This window comes from Leguminivora glycinivorella, chromosome 21 (assembly GCF_023078275.1).
Source record: "Leguminivora glycinivorella isolate SPB_JAAS2020 chromosome 21, LegGlyc_1.1, whole genome shotgun sequence".
Lineage (NCBI taxonomy): Eukaryota > Metazoa > Arthropoda > Insecta > Lepidoptera > Tortricidae > Leguminivora > Leguminivora glycinivorella.
Genome location: NC_062991.1, coordinates 14,244,946 through 14,267,207, shown reverse-complemented (window position 1 = coordinate 14,267,207; position 22,262 = coordinate 14,244,946). Strand labels below are relative to the sequence as shown.

General features: G+C 36.7%; 2 protein-coding genes across 2 annotated transcripts in view; one reads left to right on the top strand and one right to left on the bottom strand.

The window, feature by feature from the left end:
- Positions 1–22,262, bottom strand: part of LOC125237357 (muscle calcium channel subunit alpha-1-like) — a 54,049-nt gene that overhangs the window by 12,284 nt on the left and 19,503 nt on the right. The window contains exons 22-35 of the mRNA XM_048144357.1: positions 21,903–21,955; positions 21,322–21,459; positions 20,849–20,963; positions 20,519–20,649; positions 19,876–20,101; positions 19,597–19,695; positions 19,035–19,064; positions 18,305–18,490; positions 17,802–17,904; positions 12,950–13,107; positions 6,186–6,283; positions 5,274–5,362; positions 1,437–1,577; positions 973–1,008 (exon numbers count right to left, since the gene is read on the bottom strand). Coding sequence (XP_048000314.1) covers positions 973–1,008; positions 1,437–1,577; positions 5,274–5,362; positions 6,186–6,283; positions 12,950–13,107; positions 17,802–17,904; positions 18,305–18,490; positions 19,035–19,064; positions 19,597–19,695; positions 19,876–20,101; positions 20,519–20,649; positions 20,849–20,963; positions 21,322–21,459; positions 21,903–21,955 — 1,603 coding nt within the window. The remainder of the gene's footprint in view (positions 1–972; positions 1,009–1,436; positions 1,578–5,273; positions 5,363–6,185; positions 6,284–12,949; positions 13,108–17,801; positions 17,905–18,304; positions 18,491–19,034; positions 19,065–19,596; positions 19,696–19,875; positions 20,102–20,518; positions 20,650–20,848; positions 20,964–21,321; positions 21,460–21,902; positions 21,956–22,262) is intronic.
- LOC125237356 lies at positions 7,383–8,972 on the top strand. The gene is made up of 3 exons (XM_048144356.1): positions 7,383–7,534; positions 8,048–8,127; positions 8,701–8,972. The coding sequence occupies exons 1-3, from the start codon at positions 7,429–7,431 to the stop codon at positions 8,875–8,877; spliced, it is 363 nt and encodes a 120-aa protein (XP_048000313.1). The 5' UTR covers positions 7,383–7,428; the 3' UTR covers positions 8,878–8,972.

The window sequence follows — 22,262 nt, the reverse complement described above, 5'->3', positions numbered from 1 at the left end:
TTTGATAAGTTGGATGGACCTCATGGAGATCGTAAAGATTTAATAAAAAGTAAAGATGTTCAAGAGCATTGAGTATTTTACTAAAGCACAAATATTTTAAAACATCTAAGTGGAGGAGCAGCACAGTCACCGGCAATACGAAATGTGTGACAATTTAAAAGCAGCATTTTTGTACTATGTTATTGCCGGTGACTATACTTACATGTGTTAAGCTACTTAATAAACAAATTGAAAGTCAATTGATTAAAAAGTAAATAAGTTTAGCAGCTCTATTGTACTAATGTAGAACTATTTAAAAAAAGTTCATGTTTTAACGTAAATATATTCAAAGTAGGCTAATGAAAAGTTTTAACCGTTTAGCTCTAGCTAGAGATTTGAGTAATTTTTTGTAGGTTGTTATGAGCTACATGTGACAATCTTGTCAAGATATAGAAAATAAACTAAAATACATATTATATATTATAAGTACAACATTGATAGAAATAGGTCAGTTATTGTTATTTACATTGAGTGTACGTACGAGTATGTTGTGCGTGTTTTTACTTTGATAAATGTATAATTAATGTAAGTGTTTAATTAGGTATGTTAGGTTAGGTAGGTACATCTAATGAGTGCTATTCCTAGTCTGTGTGTGTAAGTGCCTATGTAGGCGTAGAGAATTCAAACCATTTAAAGTATAGGTTCTTATTCGGTTGTATTCTCCAGTTGTCTGGTCTTGATTATTATAACATTTTAAACAATGATATTGATAAATGTTTAGAAACTGACAGGTGGCAATCGGGTCAAAATTATGTTGCCTTGGTTTTTCCATGTTTCGTACCGTTGTTTAAATAAATTAGAACATAGTGTTTGCGATTGATGCCAGTAAAATTCGATCTCACACAAAAAGTAGTCTCCAAAGTAGAACCCGGTCTTTATTTTGGGGACAAAATCAAGACAACGAAAATAATTATGACCCAAACGATAACTTACTGGGAGTTGACGGGGCAACATTTTGATTGCGTCTTCCTGTGGTCAAGAGTATCAGGTAAGGATTTGTGTAAAGGTATATTTATTTTACATTCGGCCTTCTTGACTATGTTGACTTTCGATTAAGTAAATTAGATACTTAAATACAACAAAGAAAATCAAAACTAAGAAGTCCTGTCCTAAGCAATTATATACAAATTAAAACTATTAAACTTAAAAAAAAAGTTGCTCTGTTATGTTATTTTTTAACTAAGTTAAGAATAGTTAAAACTGAAGTTAAATTACGTGTTAAATATTACGTGTCTATTTACATTGTATATTTATATGTGCATTGAGTATCTTTTCTGAATACATATTTATTTCTATTTTTTTATGCTGTTTGTATTTGTAATAAGGGTAGGTAGAATTTTTGCATTTTGTAAGGACGTTCTGCAGCTCGTAAAACAAAACGAAAAATGTATAAATACCCTCAGTTTTGATCTTGAGCGAAGTCCGAACGACGGCGAAGAGCGTGGCGTTAAACAGGACAGTCCCGTCCGAGTTGAGCGGCATGTTCATCGAGACCAGTCTCTTGCAGGCCACGCGGTGTGGACACAGCTTGCCAAACCCTGCGGAACATTAATTATTTTTCACCACACCAACTGGTAACGGCTTAGTTTGCTATACGAAAACAGATGGCAAAATTGAATTTTATCCAGAAGAGTGCAAGTAATTTCAAACAAATTTTAAATTGATGTTTTAAGCTGGCTGGTAGAATTTACTGATTTTTAATCATAAATATTGAATAGATTTATGGATTTTATTTAGTTTGAGGTTTTATACCTAGTCAGTACTTTGTTCTTGTTGGTTTGGTGAAAAATTATGTGTTTCTCTCGATAGCAAAGTTTGTTTAACCTTCGTGCTTTGAACCCCCGATACGCTCAAGATTCCACTTTTTGAACCACTCGCTACGTGCTTCAATATTGGAATCTTTCGCTTGCTCGGGTATCAATATTGGTACGTGCGGTTAAACAACAACTTTGCCCCCTTGTAAAATATATAACTATTTCGGCAACTTGAAATGAGAATTAGAAACGATAGCATGTTAAATAAATACATAAATATATAGCATCACAATTAGCCTCCTTTTGTCGTACCGTACAATTTGTTCGATCAAGGGTAATTACGATGCTTAGAAATGAGAAATATTGTGATACCGTACCTTATTTATAGAATATCATATGTTGAAAATGGAACATTTGCCCCCCGCAGGGGCCGCAGGATCAATAGGCTAGTTTTAAAAACGAGCAATGGTTCGAGCGAGGTTCGAGAATAGAATCCTGAACTTGCGAGTTTTTTAAAACACGAAAAGTAAAATATATTTGCACCCGAGTGTAACACAAAACTTTTCCCCTCACTATAGCGAGGAAACTACAACGCAAAAAATGCGTTTATCACTGCTTCCAGTAGTTCCACAGGTGGTCAGCGCCGGCCCGTGCACTCGATCAGGGTAGAGCGAGTTTGAGTTTCGACGCCCTTGGGAAGAAGTTTTACTATGTAGGAAAATAAATCGCGAGCGTAGCGAGCGCGAAATTTTTTCATAGTATTGCCGTAATTTGAAGATTAACGTAATACAGAATTTATGGATTTCATCATACAGAGTGCGAAAGGGACAAATGGTTGAAGTTTCGTAGTCGCACCCTAGTATAGTTACGTGTGAAATAACAAGCAAAATGGAGCACTATAGTGGCCAAGTGAGGAGCGCATTTCCGGAATTTATTCTAACTAAAAGAGAAGATAATTATAAATAGTAAGCGCGAGCGAAGCGAGCGCGATTTTTTTTCCTATTGACTCAATTAATCCTAATTAACGACCTACCAACGGCACTTAGTCATTCATCATGCCTCCTTTTCGCGGATGATCTCAAATTAGCTAAGCCAATTAACAGCCTCCAAGACTTTTCCTTATTGCAACTCGACATAGATAGCGTTTGCGCCTGGGCGCGCGACAATAGCTTATCCCTCAACAATGAAAAATGCTCAGTTATCACATACACGCGTGCTCGGTTCCCTACAACCCACCCATATGTCATAGAGGGCAAACCGTTAAAACGCACTGAGATTATCAAGGATTTAGGAACGTGGTTTGATTCTCAGCTCACATTTAATCAGCACATTACAAAAACATGTAACGAGGCCCGTAGATGCCTGGGATTTGTCATGCGCCAAGCAAAACAATTTAACAATAAACATGCCATGACTACTCTCTATAATGCATTCGTTCGAAGTAAACTGGAAACTAATGCTGTTGTCTGGAATCCCCACGAAAAACACTACACGGTTCTATTAGAGAGAGTACAAAAGACTTTTATAAGGTTCCTCTATAAGAAGTTATACGGCTTTTACCCCTTCTCTATCCCACCCTATTTGTTTTAGGTATGGTAGATTATACATCTTTAGAGTCACGCAGAAATATGTACTTAGTAAAATATATTTTTCAATTGATTCGCGGAAAAGTAACGAACCCATCTTTACTGGTACAAATATCACTGCGAGTCCCCGTCTCACCGCAAAACAGCTACGGCCTCGTAGCCGTGGTCTGTTTGCCGTGCCTGCGGGCCGCACGCGCCTGCTCGCCGCCTCCCCTCTCCACCTGGCACTGACGTTACTAAACGCCATCCTGGACAGCGACAGAGAACTAGATATATTTTTAACGACGGAAGCTAAATTCCTAGCCGCATCAAATTGTTACATCGAAACAACGGTTACCACTAGTTCCATTACCTGAATTGTTTTAAATAAAATTAAGTTTTAAAATTTGACTTCTTTAAATTATTAGGACCCATTTTCGCTATTTTGACATAATTTGAATTAACTTTTGCTTTTATTTTATATGTTTCTCAATTATTTTTATTTGAACATTTTGACTTTTCCGAACGATATTGTATTGCTATGAATTTAATAAATTTATTTCACTTCCCTCACATTTATATCAATGATCAATTTTATTCTCACAACCTGTTTAATGTACCTAAATGACATCTAAATTTGAATGTACCTAATGTAATGTGTTCTATTTAAATTTAATTTAATATTTGTTTCATTAATGAACAATGAACTGTTTCACTTCACTGTACTTGATATTGTATATTGCATGTTAGATCCTAAGAAATACAAAACTAATTAGCACGTAAGGTTTAACTGTCAGTGTTAATTTTATGCAATAAATTGAAATTAAATTGAAATTGAATTGAATTGAATTATTCAATTCCGGGGAATCCGCGAACTTTCAAGCTTTTATCGTCTGCGGAGCTGCGGTCTTTGACATATTTTGGGGTATTTTATGTTCCCGACTTTTAGGCCTTATATTTCGTCATCACTATTATTTTTATAACACTAAGAGTTAATTAAGAGATTAACTGTGGACTCGATCGTCACCGCCGGGATGCCCATTTCGGTATTTTGCCACTAAGTAATCTGAGTGCTTTGAAATTCGCTCACCATCTGCTATGACTCACAAAATTGCGCCTCTCTGAGCCGTTTTGCGCCTTTGGCTTTATGAGGAACTCCGCTTTGGACTATCGGGTAGACTCATATTTTTGCATTTGGATAGCGACATAACTTTGCCGTTCGCCGCACAACAACGTGGTTCGTCAAGGGCTAGAATCCTCCTTTTACGGCGCCCTAGCATCAGCGCCCTTGTGAATGGCAATGTGGTGCAACATTCCACTTAATCTGAATTACAAATCTAGATTTTTAATAGGTGGATTCATTTCCGACTCCTCTCGCCATTTTGTGATATGTGCGCGCCCACGCAACGTATAATTTTTTGTATGGATTTTTCCACATTCTCGATTTTGGCGCCCCCTTACCATGTGGCGCCTAGAGCGGCCGCTCCATTCGCTCTACCCTTAATCCGGCCCTGCAGGTGGTAAATCATCTTTATTACTAGATTCACCTACTTTCATCAATTTTAAAGCAGTTAATTTGACTTTATTCAAGGTCAAATTACTTTACCCACTAGTGGATAAAATGCGTTTTTACCCGCTGGTATTAAAGGACAAAACACGTGTTTCCGAGCTAGTGAGGGGAAAAATATTTAATGCAGTGCACGAAATAAAGCACCAAAATGTTTGAAGAAACGATGGACAGTAGTTACTTTTGAACATAATTTCTATTAAGTAAATAAGTCAGAAAGAGTCAAGTAAGAAAGATATAAAGTAAATGAATTGACCGTGACGTCACTCCTCGCGATTTCATATAAATTCCATGTACTAGCAAATCGTTTTGACAGTTCTTAAAAAGAAGCTGATTTGATTGACTTACCTAGAGGTGGGCTAATCTTTCTTAACAATGTAACTACATCTAAATGTTTTATCCGGCCCTTCGCGTCCGGATCATATTCACTCCATAACCTGAAAAAAAGAATTAAAACACGTATTTTTTTGTACTGAACTGCGGTCGCTATACCGTTCACCGTGAACGTTATGCGGCATCTTTTTTCACATACATACAATCACGCCTGTATCCCATAAAGGGGTAGGCAGAGCACATGAAACTATAGTCTCAGTACTCTCAGTGCCACTCTTGGCAATTAAGGGGCTAAAAGAAAACGAAAAATTGTGACATTGCAGTGACAGGTTGCCAGCCTCTCGCCTACGCCACAATTTAACCCAAATCCCACAGTCGACTTCTACGACACATACGGGAAGACAGGGGTGGTGAAATTCTTAACCCGTCACCACACGGGCATCTTTCTTTTCAATTTAATTTAAATTAAATTTAAATTTAGGAACTTGTTACGCGAAAAAACTATTGGATGTGTCTTTCAAATTAATTTATTAATTTATCAGACATTAGTAGCTGTGAGGCTGTTATCAGGGTATTTTCGCGACAATAATCACCAAAAATATTTTTTCTAAGGTAGGTAAATTTTGTGATTTTCCTACTCAGAATCACGAGCCCTTTCGATCTAGGACAAAAAACAAGAGACAAAAAAATGTTTTTAAAATTTTTATATTATTTTGCATACTTTCCACTTTGTAACCGCTGTACAGTGTTTGAAAAATAGTAACGAAGTGGAAAAATGAAATTTGGGACGCTTTTTCCACCTAGTAGGATGGAAAGGGCTCGTGAACTCGTGATTCTGAGTAAGAAAAACATTAATTATACCTATTTTAGAATAAAAAGTATTTGAATCTTTTTTCGCGAATGCCCATTATAGTTGGGAAAACTTACCTTATAAATTCATCTAAGTGGTGTGGTCCCAATATTGACCAGTCTCTGGTCAAATAGTCAAAGTTGTCCATAATGACAGCTACAAATAAATTTATAATCTGAAACAAGCAAACAACCAAAATTATCACGAAAGTTACAAGACATCAGAAGTGGGATAGTCAATTCTTGATTTAATAGAGAAATTAATTTATTGGATTAAATTGTTTACAGAGATGTAATGCGAAAAGATTTGCCTTCGAATTGTTACGAAAACGTACGAACGTGTCATGCTATCTCAGTCAGTCTCAGTACAAGATGTACTGACATTCACTGAACTAGCATGATAAATACGCGTGGACGTTTCCGAAGGAAACCCTTTTCGCACTACATCACCAACACTGTAGCTTTAAATTCCAGCCCTTTGTATGTAGCACTGAATCACATTAATAATATTCTTTTGTTTGACCCCCAGACTGACATATTCTCACAGGGGGAACCGAAGCTTCTAGCCACTGCTACTCGGTATTTGGAGTCGATCTCCACTCCTACAACTATAACGTCATAGCGTCATTGTTATTATGTACTAATTATTTAGGTAGGCTAATTATTTAGTAAGTAGTATAATAAGCTGTCAAATTTAAACTAAAACAGTGTATATGTAATATTGTGTAGTCCTGTCTAGTTCGTTAATTTTATTCAATTTACCTATATAGTTGTGATTTAATGTAATGTAACCTATAACTTACATGTTTGGTTTACCTGTTAGTGTAAGTTGGTTGATAATAAATGAAATGAAAATGAAATGAAAAGTACATAGGTATTCAACCTTTGAAACAATATGTATTGTCTGATATTTGATCATAATGTTGTCTTAATTTTGTCCCATATGCATAGGATAGGGTATACAGACTATACAGTAGTTTGATGTCCCAATTATTTTTAGAACTCTGTGTCCTAATCTCAGGAGTGAAATATCAGATTTAATAGAACCTCATAATTTGATCCCTAGTTATTCAAATTTGTATAAAAGAGCAACAAAAAGTAATATTTTCCAATTAATTTCGCTTGACTATTGATTTTTTATTACCACGTGTTACCGCGTTAAGATAGGTACTTTATAATTGGAACTAAATCAATTGTCATTGACATATAAATCGATTTCACACTGCCATGTCATTACATTATCAATTATAGCCATACAAATCTTCAATAAAAAGGGATAACGTACGCTTGAATAATTATTACCTTAGTGACAATTATCATTATGGGTCCTAATCCTAAACGAATGATATTTTTGGTTCTATTACTGAACCTGGCATTAAATGTTGTGGGTGTCCCAAATGTTATACCAGAATATGTGTATGAGTTTGGTAAGTATTTTTTGTGCTGATTTTGTATTGTATGTGCATTACATATTGCGTGATTTTTTTGTATACGACCTATTTTTATTAATTTCCGTTGACTTTTAAGGATGGTTATTTAGGTTGGTTAGAATTAATTTCTAAAAAACTATTGTCTTAACTCTTACTGTTATCGAGTTATTAAAAAAATAAAATGTACATCTATAAAGATTTATTTTTAATGTGCAAACAAAGATGGCTTATCGTCAAAACTAGTTTTTTTTTAAATTAGAGTGTCCCACTGCTGGGCAAAGGCCTCTACCCTTGATTTCCGCAACTCCCTCTGATGTGCTTTTTCCGGCCAAGTCAATCTTAAAAGTGTCGCCATCCCGCCATCTTCGCCTAAGCCTGCCACGTCCCCGTTTCTTTGTCGGCATCCACTTGGTGGTTATATTACCACCTATCCTAGTTTTGTATTAAAATTTAGATTTTGGTAATACTCAAGGAATACAATTAAAATGAACCTACTTGAATTTTTTACAGGTAAAAAAGGCGGAGACAAAATATTCAATAGCCATAGCTGGATTGGGTGGCTTCGATTTGATACAGAAGTCACTATACCTGTAAGTATAGAACATTTGAAATAATAAATATCTATTCACCACACCAACTGTTAAAGGCTCCCTGGATACTTCAGAAATTAACGACAAAGTTGCATTTTATCTACAAGAGTGTGAAGTATTTTCATACTTTTAACTTGACGCCCAACGTAACTGTATAATAACCTATGAGATGCTTCAGTAGGCAAACTTTTTTCATCGCGTGCCAAAATCATCCTCCTTGCGTTATCCCGGCATTTGCCACGGCTCATGGGAGCCTGGGGTCCGCTTTGACAACTAATCCCAAAATTTGGCGTAGGCACTAGTTTTTCAAAGCGACTGCCATCTGACCTTCCAACCCGAAGGGTAAACTAGACCTTATTGGAATTAGTCCGGTTTCCTCACGATGTTTTTCTTCACCGAAAAGCGACTGGCAAATATCAAATGACATTTAGCCCATAAATTCCGAAAAACTCATTTGTGCGAGCCGGGGTTCGAACCCGCGACCTCCGAAACGGAAGTCGCACGTAAGTACATACCGCTAGGCAACCAGCGCTTCCAGCGTTTAATCTATTCTATATCGGTTAATAATTTCAGTGCCCACCAGATACTCAAGTAAGCTACGTCAAGGTGACTGTGAAGGCGATCAACCCCCCAAAAGTGGACTACAATGAAGAAACCAGAACCGTCAGTATAAAATACTCGTACGTCGAGTTTTCTGGAAGCACGTACAGAATTTATGCTGAAGGTATAAAACTATATAAAGACACGTAGGTGGTTTTCTTCATTATTAAAGATGATTTTTAACGTGTTTTATTGTATCTAAAAATGTCTGATTTGTTTCTGTCAGCAATAAATTAGAAGTAAAATTAGCACTTTTATTTAATTAAAGTGTGATTGGTAGGGAGGCCGCAGTAGAGCCAAATATTTTCAATGGGTTGTCTAAGTACAGCAATTCTCAAAGTATGATGCTTAACCCCTCAACTGCCTTGTCCCAGATCTGGGGATCGATTTTTGAATCGTCGTAGCATTACGTCGTTTTCCACAGAGTCCACAGACTTTCGAACGGCGAATTCATGCGTTCGAGATTCAAACATCGGTCCCCTGTCCTAGACAATTTAAACTGTATTTAACAGATTGAAGGTTATTAATTCAGTAGCAAATTTTTGACAACGGCGTTCCAGGGGTTAATTTTAACTGTAAGAAAAAAACATTTTTTTTTATAGGTAGGTAAGGTAATGTCTGGTCCTACAGAGTCTGGTTTAAAGAGGCGAAAATACTTTTTAATGTAGGACTCCAAAAGGGTTATGTTATCCCAAATGTTTAAGAACAAATCATGCGAACTGAGAAAGGAAAATAAAGGAGAAGTTGGATCAGGGTGGCTAGCCGAATGGCACAATCGCTCACGAAACGCTCACGAAACGAAGCGCTAGTAGATATCTATCTCTATCGCGCTTGCGTATTGGCGCGAAAGAGCCAGCGGCGTATCGCTTTCGTTTGGCGTCGGAGAAATGCCATTCGGCTACGGGGCCAGGGTGGCTAGCCGAATGGCACAATCGCTCACGAAACGCTCACGAAACGAAGCGCTAGTAGATATCTATCTCTATCGCGCTTGCGTATTGGCGCGACAGAGCCAGCGGCGTATCGCTTTCGTTTGGCGTCGGAGAAATGCCATTCGGCTACGGGGCCAGGTGAATCTATAAATATATAAAAGAAGAAGCTGACTGACTGACTGACTGACTGACTGACATATCAACGCACAGCCGAAACCGCTGGTCCTAGAGATTTCAAATTTGGCACGTAGGTTCCTTATATAGTGTAGAGGAGCACTAAGAAAGGATTTTCTAAAATTCACCTCCTAAGGGGGTCAAAGGGGGGTTCAAAGTTTGTATGGGGAACAAGATTAGTTTGACTATTTTATTCGAAACTTCACAGGAGGATTCCTAAAGACATGACTAAATACATGTTTCAGGTTTTTTGAAAATTTGACCCCTAAAGGGGTGCAAAGGGGGTAAAGTCAAAAACACAATATGGGTATCGTTTTTATGGTTTATCGGGTCGCTGATCACGATAAATACAACGATTTTAAAATCTAATGAGGTGGAAAAGAAATTTTCTCCTCTGTTGTTGTGCAATGGGGTTAAAATATCCAAAATAGCCATAAGTATAGGTTTAGTTTTTATCTTTACTTCTGGTTCAAGAGGTTTCAAATTGACACGGAAGGTCCTTAGAGGAGCACTGAGAAAGCATTTTTCAAAGTTCACCTCCTAGCATGATAATTTGACTGGGGCAAGGACAGGGACAGGCACAGGGACAGGGATAGGGACAGGGACAGGAACGGGATAGGGTTAGGGTTAGGGATAGGGATAGGGATAGGGATAGGGATAGGGATAGGGAAGGGACAGGGACAGGGACAGGGACAGGGACAGGGACAGGGACAGGGACAGGGACAGGGACAGGGACAGGGACAGGGACAGGGACAGGGACAGGGACAGGGACAGGGACAGGGACAGGGACAGGGACAGGGACAGGGGGACAGGGACAGGGACAGGGACAGGGACAGGGACAGGGACAGGGACAGGGACAGGGACAGGGACAGGGACAGGGACAGGGACAGGGGACAGGGACAGGGACAGGGACAGGGACAGGGACAGGGACAGGGACAGGGACAGGGACAGGGACAGGGACAGGGACAGGGACAGGGACAGGGACAGGGACAGGGACAGGGACAGGGACAGGGACAGGGACAGGGACAGGGACAGGGACAGGGATAGGGATAGGGGTAGGGGTAGGGATAGAAATAGGGGACGGGGACGGGGATAGGGATAGGGGAGGGACGGGGACGGGGACGGGGACGGGGACGGGGACGGGGACGGGGACGGGGACAGGGACGGGATGGGGACGGGGACGGGGACAAGGATAGAGATAGGGACGGGGATAAGAATAGGGATTGGGGTCGGAATAATCGGTCGGCAATCGATATCTAGGCAGTGTAAAATGCAGGTGGCTCAGTGGGAAGGGATTAGTAAGTAGGCATCGGCGAGTATCCTGCATCCGTAATAACTATTACATTCAATGTGCTGTAAGAAGATCGTTGTTTGCTTGCCTTTTATATGTTTACGTTTGCAATAATAATAAGCAAAATGGAAAAAATTGTAAGCTATAATGCAAGGAAGTACTTTTTACCCTACCGACCATAGCGTCGAGATACTGGCTATGTGGTTTGTATGAAGTTTCCCCAGTATAAATATTTATATAGGTAAAATACATACATATTCGTACCTACTACCTACGCTGTGGTCGCTGTGTAACAAATCTACAATCATTGCAAGAATTTCTTTTAAATAATAGTTATATGTATAAGGTACAGTCAGCCAAAAAAGTGGTTTACCACTTTTAGATCAATAGAGTCGAAAAGTGGTAAACCACTTTCTTGGCTGACCGTACAGCAAATAGATCAGTTACAATGCCCCCCCAGTCGAGAATTGCCCCGCTTTACCTTAATCGAAATAATCGCGGACAGATGTACCTACAAAGAAACCTACGGATCCAAATGAAAATCTTATTTTTTGTAAAGGTTTCTATAATAATACTTTTATTACGCGGGCGAAGCCGCGGGTAAAAGCTAGTAAAATGTATAATTGAAGCATATAGATAGAAATCAGGTGAATAATAAGAAGTTGAACGTAAGATTCGTTGATGCTCTTTAAGGGCCGGTTGCATCAAACCGTCTGTCACCGTTACGTTAAAGCGTTCGTTAAAGTTTATTGTATGGGAAATTGCATATACACCGTGTTTCACTTAACACTAAAAACCTGAAAACAGTTTGTTCAGAATCGAGAGTAGAATCGATTGAGCTATATCTTGATGGGGGTAATATTTTTATTTAAATTAGTATTATTAGTTATTTTTTACGTGCCTATTCTATTGTATTCGTAATACAACATTGTGTATATCGCATTGCTAGAGGTTGTTTACCTTTTTCAGTATTTAGGGGTATTAATACTGGCTGGTTACTTGGACGATCATTTTTTCCGCTACTAGTTTGACGTTGTTTGTCAGTTTAATCTTAATGTTTATCATAAGTCATAACAAATTGAACTCGTACCTAATTACAACCTTGTCATTTTGAATATTGGGTTTACATTTGCTTACTGCGATTACCTGTCCAATTTGAATTTTACTGTGATAAAGCTTTAAAGTGTTTTACAGTGACATCTTAGCTGTCTATTGGTAAACCTTATGTCGTTGCAGTAACGTACACAAATAAATAGTCTTATGGTTTATGATGGTAGTTAGCAATTATTTTATTGAGTGTAGAGCTAAAAGTCAAGTAGAGCTGTACAGAAAATAAAAATTCAATTTAAAAAAAGTAACGATCAGATTAAAAGATGAATACTCTAGATGAGTTTAAAAAAATAAAAATCAGTTGGGGTGTCTGAGGTTTTGAGTGATACCGGAAACATATAGATGTCTGCTGCATGACGGTGATGTGTCTGTAAAATGTGGTTGATGCAACTGGCCCTAAATCTAGGCGCTTTGCCTCCTCGTGTGTGTTCTACTGCTTATAGAATGGGTAGCCGATTGTCTGAACTTCTGAAGAAGAGTTGCCTACAGCACAGTATGGCCACTCCCGCTCCCCGCTGAAAGTGCCGCCCACCCCCTCTCGGTTACCTCACAGTTACCGCCTGTCAAAAACGCGAACAGTCGACCTGTCATATTTCACTCATACAAGCATAGTACGCGCTCACCTACACGAGCTTAGACTGTGTGCTAGGAACGCGCCTCTTTCATATATTTGATCGCGGTGTGGTTACGGTGTTGTTATTTTATGTCTCCCTCTTACCAAAAAAGAGCACAGAACGTAGAAAGAGATGAAGTACGGGAAGGCGAGGACAGAGCCGCAGGAGTTGACGTTCTCCCCCGGTTCCTCCTCGTAGTTGTCGTCGCACTGCACTTCTGGTTCCGGGGATACACCCATCATGATGTCCTGCCACGCTTCCCCTGAAACCGATTTATAATAATACATACCTATCTCTATCTAGGTACTACGAGGCGTTTTCTAAATTTGGGACCCCCAATTAGCGTAAATCGTTAACAAAAATTAAGTCCCTGTCAGTTTTGTGACGATAATTCAGCAGTTCTCAAAAAGCTTGTACAAAAATTAAGAAAAATGTTAAATTTGTTTTTTTTTAATTCCTATTTTGTTACCAAGATTTTTTTGATGAATTGAAATTTAAGTAAGTTTTATTTCGTCATTAAGGTTCTCTAGTATCTATATTTTCCTAATTACAACAATTATTCTGTATATTATGTTGTATATGTATTTGCCAAGAGTGGCACTGAAGCTTTAGTAGTTTCATGTGCTCTGCCTACCCCTTTATGGGATACAGGCGTGATTGTATGTATGTATGTATGTATGTATTCTGTATATATCTTACGAAAGTCGACTTATATTATATTACTAAATGTTGGTAACAAAATAGGATCAATTAAAATTTGCGGCGTTGGCTATGTACAACATTTTTGAGAACAGCTGAATTAAACATGAAATTTCTATAAAAATATTGTTTTTGTGTTAATTACATAAACTTTAAGCGATAACCTACATTCAGAATGTGAAAAAAATACATTTTTAGACAGATTATATGCTTAGTTGTCATCACAAAACTGACAGCGAGTTAATTTTAGTTAACTTACGCTTATTGGGTGGACCCAAATTCTGAAAACGCCCTACTACAGAATTCTTGTCGTTGTAAACATAACTATGGTCCAGTCGCCGGCAATAATATCGCACAAAAAGAAGGCTGGATTAAATATCTGACACGCTCTTATGGCTTAAAAGTAAAATTGTGTCAGATATTTTAGTGACCTTTCTGTGTGGTGTTATTGCCAGTGATGGCCCTGGTCGAATAGGATAAGTGGCGTTCTCTCGCTCAAGCCCATCAGCAATTTTCGCATTTAACAAAATTTTCAAAAACTGGATCGATAAAAAAATGGTAAATCATAGAATCTGAATACAAATTTTCATGAGAATCGGTTAAGAACTGAGACAAAAAGCAAATCGAGTTTAACCCAAAACATATGCTGTTACTGCGGCTTAATAAAATAAACTTATTATCTGTTTCTTTTATTAAGCCGCAGACCGTATCCAAATAAATAAAAAAAAATACGAGAAGGTGGCTCGCCTAGGTTACCCGAAGCTCAGGCTGCGTTAGATGGCGTTAATTTGCAAATTACCGGTCTTATTTTTTTCGTGGAGTCGTACAGGCATTTATATACTTTCAATTATGCTTCGCGAACATTTAATATTAAAATTGACGTATTACAACATACATTCAACTTCTCATTGTAACGTTAATCCCCTTAATGTAGATAAATTTACTATTTTTAAGTACCACTCACACATACAAACAGTGTTTTTGTATTCCTTCTAGTCGATAATTTCACGCGGCGACAGCTTGTTTAAATAGCCTTGCGGTAAATACGTGTTATCGCATGATTTGCATGGAAGTACTGGGTTCGAATCCAGGACTTTTTCTCTCTCTTTTTTTTTTTAAATACTACGTCGGTGGCAAACAAGCATACGGTCCGCCTGATGGAAAGCGGTCACCGTAACCTATGGACGCCTGCAACTCAAAGAGTGTCGCATGCGCGTTGCCGCCCCATTAGAAACTTGTACACTCCCCTTTGCTGTGTGTGCACAGCAAAAAGGAGTGTACAAGTTCAAAGGAGGGTTTGGGTTGCCGACGACTCAAAGGACAATAGACGGAACAAATTAGTTCCGTAAGTCCTCCCGTCGTCAGCACCCCGCACCCTCGTTGAGCTCTGGCAGCCTTAATCACCGGCAGGAACACAACACTATGAGACACTATTTTTTGTTTTATTATTATACATAAATGTATATGTACTCGTACAGTAGTTACTGAGCGTTTTCCACAAAAAAGATTAAAAACCTATTCTCTTACATGGTAATAATTTTTGGGTCGTCGAACTCAGAATTTCTAACATAATTATCCTAATCTGATATTTTAAAAAATTCCAAAAAGTATAGATAAATTTTAGTTTCTAAAGTACGATTCGAATGATTTTTTTGGAGGAGTAATTTTTCGAGAATATATTATAGCGAGGGTATTAAAAGTTGTGTTTTATATCTCAACTTAATAATTAGAAAATCAAAATGACAATAAAAAAATCAATATGTTCTCTAAGATAAAATTGATACCTTCGGCTCTCCATTCTTGCTCGGTCAATAAAAAATACGAAATATATATCCAAAAAAAATACAAAAAGTTTTTAGAATCCCGGGATTCGAACGCAGTTTCACGGCGTGACAGGCGACTGTTCACCAACGACGCCATTACATAACACGCTGTTACCGACGAAATTAGGCTATACGTATATAATTATTTAAATATAAATAATAATGTCAAATCCATACTAAAATTACAAATAAGAATGGGTGTGTGCTGTGTGTCTGTTTGTTTGTCCGTCTTTCACGGCCAAACGAAGCGACGGATTGACATGGTTTTTAAGTGGAGATAGTTGAAGGGATGGAGAGTGACATATGCTACTTTTGTCTCTTTCTAACGCAAGCGAAGCCGCGGGCAAAAGCTAGTACAGCACGGGTAGCATGGTCGCGCGATAGATGATAAAATATCAGGCCGTCCCTGTCGCACTATTAGTAAGTGCGATTATAGGGACGGCCAGATGTTTTATCATTTATCGCGCGACCATAATTGCCTGCCTGGACCAGATTATATTGATAATAATTATTATTTGTAACCATTTAGTTAATATTGTCTTCAGTTACCGCGATAAGGTAACGGACCCAATCATGGACAGTTTAAAAAAATTTTTCGCCTGTTTTTGATATTTCACTGATAAATGTAAAAATTCTACCGCTAAGCGTGTTAAATCTTGAATGTCCTGTCCTTCTTTTACATTTCAAGCGTATTGCAGAATAGATACTCCTATTGGTTTCTTCATAGTTAACAAATTAATACTAGGTGTTTTTTCTCCAATTATGGACGGCAGTTCTCCAGTACTGGATCCCCCATTATGGACAGTGAAATAAGTTTAAAATTTTACTTTTAAAGCCAACTGATACTCAATGAGTCAATTTTATATACCATAAATACAATTAGTTTGGGTTATTTTAACATAGGATTGTTTCTTGTAAATTTTGGTTTTGTAAATTGTTCCTTGTCCATCATAGGAGGTACGCAGTTTTTCGGTTCCAGTAATGGACACTCGCAAAATAAGGCTATTTCTTTATATCTTTGGAGCAACAAACTAATACGTTTTATACCTTATCTCATGCTTAATGCAGTAAGTAAAACGCATTCAAGTTTACACCGAGTATTATTTTTTTATTATTTTATACATCAACTCAATTCTCTTAGCAACATTACTAAGAATTCGTCTTGATATTTTTTTCAGTAAACTGGTGAATTTTATCTTGTCGCCAAATCCTTTAGAAATAACTGAATTAATTGAAACTTCAAAATGAAACAGCTCTACAGCTCTAGTTTATAGTACATGGCCGTCAGTTTTTAGGAACTAATTTTAGATACTTATTTTTAAGGATTTGTGTTTTTTTGTCCATAATGGCATCACCGTCCATTATGGGGTATTTTACCTTAGTTACTCATGAAATAAAAACTATGAAAACGGATTAAATCGTGTATAATGAATTTACAATTCATCCCGACGTTTCGAACACTACAGCGTTCGTGGTCTCCGAGCTCAACGGGTGACTGAGGAAAAATTACAATGTGCAAAAGCTACCCACATACCTACATACATACTCATATATATAACTATTTAGTTGTTGAAGAAAATCATTCACACAACAATAACATAGGTCAACTAGCTCAGTAAATGTAAGGAAGTCAGCACATTACTAATACTATGCCCACACTATGACCTATGTACCTGACCTGACGTGTAATATTTTATTTTATCAACAAAGGCACAATAAAGATTGTATTGTATTTTTGTATGAAAAATAGGAAAGAAATATAGTAAGAGTCTTTTTTAATAGAATATTTATTCTATTAAAAAATATAAAAAAAACTTAATAAATCCAAAAAAGTTCAAATGATTAAAAAAGACTCCGGAATGGAACTCGAGATCTTCTGCTTCATAGTCAATGCGTTTGACCGAGACGCCATTTCGATTTACACTAGCAGTGTCGAAATACACGATATGTATCTTTATTGACAAAATGCGTCATTATTTCTGAGTCTGCTTGAGTTAAGTAAACCAATATCTTTAAATAATTACTTGTCAAGAGCCAAGTGTCACTGATGACAATGTCAACTAAAAATGCGCGAAATATGACGGCTCTGTGTCTGTACACAAAATTTGGCACGCACATTTTCGTAAAATTAATAAAAAATTCACATGGATTTGTCCATGATTTCTGTATGAAACAATGTATTTCGTTCAATACTGCGACGATGGATAATGTATAGTAGATGTATGCGCATATTTTTATTTAGTTGTAGTGTGCGGTGACTAAATAAATGGTAGATGTTTTTTGTATGGAAAGCGAGCCACCTTAAAGAGGATTTTAATAAGGTAAAAATCATTTCACTGATGCCATAAGCATTTTTCATGTAATATCAAAATATAATGTTGAAATTCTCGAGACGTAGCTAAAGCATAGTAATTTTTATTATCTTCATTCTTACCTGTGGCTGAACGAAATAATACTAAAATGGCTTGAGGGAATGTCTGGAAGTGGTTGTTTCTGGTGATCGGTGTTTCGTCATCTATGGCTATTTTCCCAAACACCTAAAAATGAGTTTCAATATTACTACCTATCACCTTTCGTAAAATTACCTCTCCTATTTTTCCTAGGCAGATGAGTAGTTAAGATTATAAGGATTTTAAATTTTATGCGAACTCATACTAAACTTAACATGAAGATATTAATCAAATTCATGAGGCTTTAAAGCACTTTGGGGGTTGAAAGACTGAAAAATCGCTTTTTTTTAATGTGTTTGTCGAAATTCTTCCACTAAATAGACAGTGTAAAACTCTGATTAAGAACTTTTTCCTTAATTCCAAAATACTTATCAGTTTCAACCAAGTTATGCACCCCAACAAGACGAAATCTTATTTTTATTAAAGTTACGAAAACAACAACGCTCCAAAAATTTAATTTAAACGTTAATACAGCTGATGTTCTTACCTGCATCCCCACAACAGCATAAATGAAGAACAGCATCAGAATCAGCAAGGCAACGTACGGCAACGCTTGGAAAGACTTTATAAACGTCCAGAGAAGAGTCCTGATCCCCTCTCCTCTGGACAGCAGCTTCACGAGCCTCATCACTCGGAATAAACGGAAGAAGTTGATCGAGGGTATTGAGGTTTCCTGAAATTGTTGTAAATAGTAAACATTTTGAAGATTTGCAAATATTTTTCGTTGCGAAACTTGAAGCGATAGAGATATTTTCAGAATTGAAAATATAAATACGAAAATGGCAGACGAACTCTGAGAAACAATTTTAAACAGAATTTTATGAACTATTCAAATAAAATTTGTAATTTGCAACTTTAGTCTAAAAGAAAAATGATTTAATTTGTTGGCTACCAGGTATAGTGTCTTTTATTTTGATAATGTTGACGTTAATTCTAAATATATCTAAGTCATCAATTTAAAGTTTTGCTATTATTTATATTGTGATGGTGTTACATTTTTACATCGCATATCGGCTGAGTGCTCAGTGCCAGATGAATTTACATTAAAAGTTGCAGGATTGCTTGTTACTGTCCCATCTTCTATAGCTATATGTACATCTAAAGCTATATTGTTATCTTTATTTACAGCATTAAAATCAAGTTTTATTTTAGATTTAAGATCTTATTTGTGTTTAGTGTTTGGGCAGCTAATATTAGTGTCGCAGAGTGCAACTTACCTTTATGTGGGCTTTTGTTAAACCGCTTCCCTGAAATCAATGTTATCTACATTTGTAATAACATGGGAAAATATTACTACATCATGCGGCTTACATGAGTCATGAAAATGATTAATTTGCTTTAATTTTCCAAATGGGGATAATTTCTCAATGAACTTCTCAGTGGCTAAGAAATGTTAAATATCTAGAAGAGTCTACAAATACATACACTTTCGGATTTTTTCTTTACAGTTTGAAAGTCTTGATGGGGTAATCGATATTGTGCCTACTGTTGATGAAGCATCAATATTTTAAGGAATGGAAGATTGCTAGTTATAGAGTAAGCTACAACATTTACTTTTGTAACAACAAAATTGTCCATGCTCGGGACAGTAACTGTACTATTTTTATCAAAAAAGTCACTAACATCAGTAACATCATTGGTTCAGTTTGATTTATTTTTTAATTGCAGTTACTTTTGTAAACCAATCTAGACTTTACTAATTACAATAAAACTTTTTCAAGTAAAAATAGTACATTTATTGTGTTCGGTGCTAATACTAATGGTGCACCGCGGTGTTACCTGGTTTTTGAGCTCGTTTACTTGTGATACCACAATATCTATAATACTTCCTAGCACGATGATAAAGTCGAATGTATTCCACGCGTCTCCAAAATAATTCTGTAAATAAAAATATTTGATTTAAAATTATCCGATTATGAAGTAGTACCTAGTAGTAGTAGTTAATTGTTTACCTCGTTACAGTTTGGATTTAATAGATGGTTACTACTTACTCTACTTTTAAAAAGGTGTTTTTGTAATGAAGGTATTGATGATGATGTTAAAACAGATGATACAAACCTTAAACCTAAAGGCAGCGAGTTTGAAAATGAACTCAAGAGCAAAGACAGCGGTGAAAATCATATTGAGCATGTCCAAAGCTTTGCTGTATTCGACGGGCTGGTTGTGGTACTTCATGGCGAGTGTGATGGTGTTGATCATGATGAGAACGAAGATGGCGTATTCGAACGGCTGAGATGTCACGAACCACCACACTTTGTATTGAATACGATGCTTTGGGATATACCTGCAAAAAAAGATAAACTTTATTGTAATGTTTTGAGAAATTGACAGAAAAACGATTAAAGATATCTTGGTTTCAGATGGTAGCGTTTTTTTACGTGTTTGGAGCGGAATGAAAAGGTCTGGCAGGAGATTGCAAGCTCGAGACATCTGACTTGTTGACTTGTAGATACTTGTCTTCTTGTGGACTCCTAGATTCTTAAGATTTTTTGTCGTTGCTTTTTTTAAATACCACGTTGGTGGCAAACAAGCATACAGCCCGCCTGATGAAAAGCGGTCACCGTAACCTATGGACTCCTGCAACTCAAGGAGTGTCACATGGGAGTTGCCGACGTTAGAAACTTGTGCACTCTTTTTGCCGAGTACTTATTTCTAAGGAGCGTCAAACACAACACGTAAATTTAAAATATTGTACAAATACCTTCTTATAGGTTTTGCTTTCAAGGCGAACTCTATGCAGTTCCTCTGATTCTTGTCCAGTTCACAGTTTTTATACTCTTGCTCTCCCTCATTTTGGAATGTAACTATGACGAAACCGACGAATATATTTACCTGAAATATAGTTTCATTAAATATATGGATATATTTTATCGCGGGTAATAATTTTACAGTATTTGATTAATCTTCATCACTGGGAAGTAAATTTTGATCCAGTCGGTTTAAACTAGTTTGTACTAAAAAGTTTTTTGACGACAGAGTGTTATTGTATCAGAATGCGCACGTATAAAATAGATATAATATTAAGACGTACCATAAAGAAGGCAATTATAATAATATAAATAATATAGTAGGCTGCAACGATTGGACGGAAGTTAGTAATGGGACCACGGTCCTCGTGGTTAGAGTCGATGGACACATACAACAACCTGCAACAGAAACTATATTTAATACTGGAACCGAACCAAATCTGCAATCCCTGCATAGCAATCATAATGGCAATGTCATCAATACTGACAAATTTGTGTGTAAAAATGAGGCTTATATTTTTTTTTACTAAACGAAGAATTTATTCAAAGCAAAAACATGCATGTATTGAAAATTAAAATGGGAAGTAAAATGTGAATTTAAAGGAATAAAAAATGTTTTCATAGCTGTTAAAATAATGACAATCAAGAAGAAAACAATGATGATAACGGTAATAGTAACAATAATATTGGCAATGCAGTCTTTGTCCTATTGGATAAAGGATATTTTGAAAATAATACAGAAAAACTAGAAACATACGCAGGCCATCCCTCAAACGTAGAGACGGTGAAAAGCGTCAGCATTCCTTTCATGACGTTGTCGAAATGGAAATCATTTCTCTTCCACTCTCTATCTCTAACAACGTAATTTCGATTTTCGAACACTAGGTATGTTCCTCTGAAAAATAAAAGATTAAGTTATTTCGTCAATATATTAAAACATAATTTTAATTTTATCTGTAGATGTTTCATAGCTGACTAAATTTTTTGGCTATAAAGGCTTGCTATATTAATATTACCTTTTTACTATTTTGGCAAGATATAATAATACATACATACATACATACAATCACGCCTGTATCCCATAAAGGGGTAGGCAGAGCACATGACACTACTAAAGCTTCAAGGCCACTCTTGGCAAATAAGGGCTTAAAAGAAAACGAAACTGTGGCGTTGCAGTGACAGGTTGCCAGCCTCTCGCCTACGCCACATTTTAACCCATAATAATCTCGTTTTTAATCTCTAGTTATACATATTATATGATTTTTACCATTAGTTTTATCTTTGGACATTTTTTAGCATTGCTCAAATAACACACCAAATGAATGAATTGTTACTTACTGACACTCTGCTTTTGTCATCTTCGAAATATCATTACATCTAAAAAACTTTCCCTGAAACCAAAACTCAATGATTAATAAAGAGAAAACTAAAAAAACAAAACTTTAGTACCATGCTTTGCAACTACAAAAACATGAGTCAATTTAAATCAAAAGATGGCGTTAAACCTGTTAAAGGATTTATTGATGATATGTCTACAGAACTCATTTCTCATGATGAAAACACTATAAAAAGCGTTGATGTCTGCTACAATTTTTGTACGATCAACCTATTTTGCAATAAGCTGAATTACAAATTTATGAGCAACTTTCGGCTTACATTTTTTATTGTCAGAAAACACGTGAGCAACTTAAACATCAG

Coding starts and splice junctions, on each gene's coding strand:
- LOC125237356 (XM_048144356.1), top strand. CDS start 7,429: ATGGGTCCTAATCCTAAACGAATGATATTTTTGGTTCTATTACTGAAC. Junction 7,535..8,047: donor AGAATATGTGTATGAGTTTG/GTAAGTATTTTT, acceptor AATTTTTTACAG/GTAAAAAAGGCGGAGACAAA. Junction 8,128..8,700: donor ATACAGAAGTCACTATACCT/GTAAGTATAGAA, acceptor TAATAATTTCAG/TGCCCACCAGATACTCAAGT.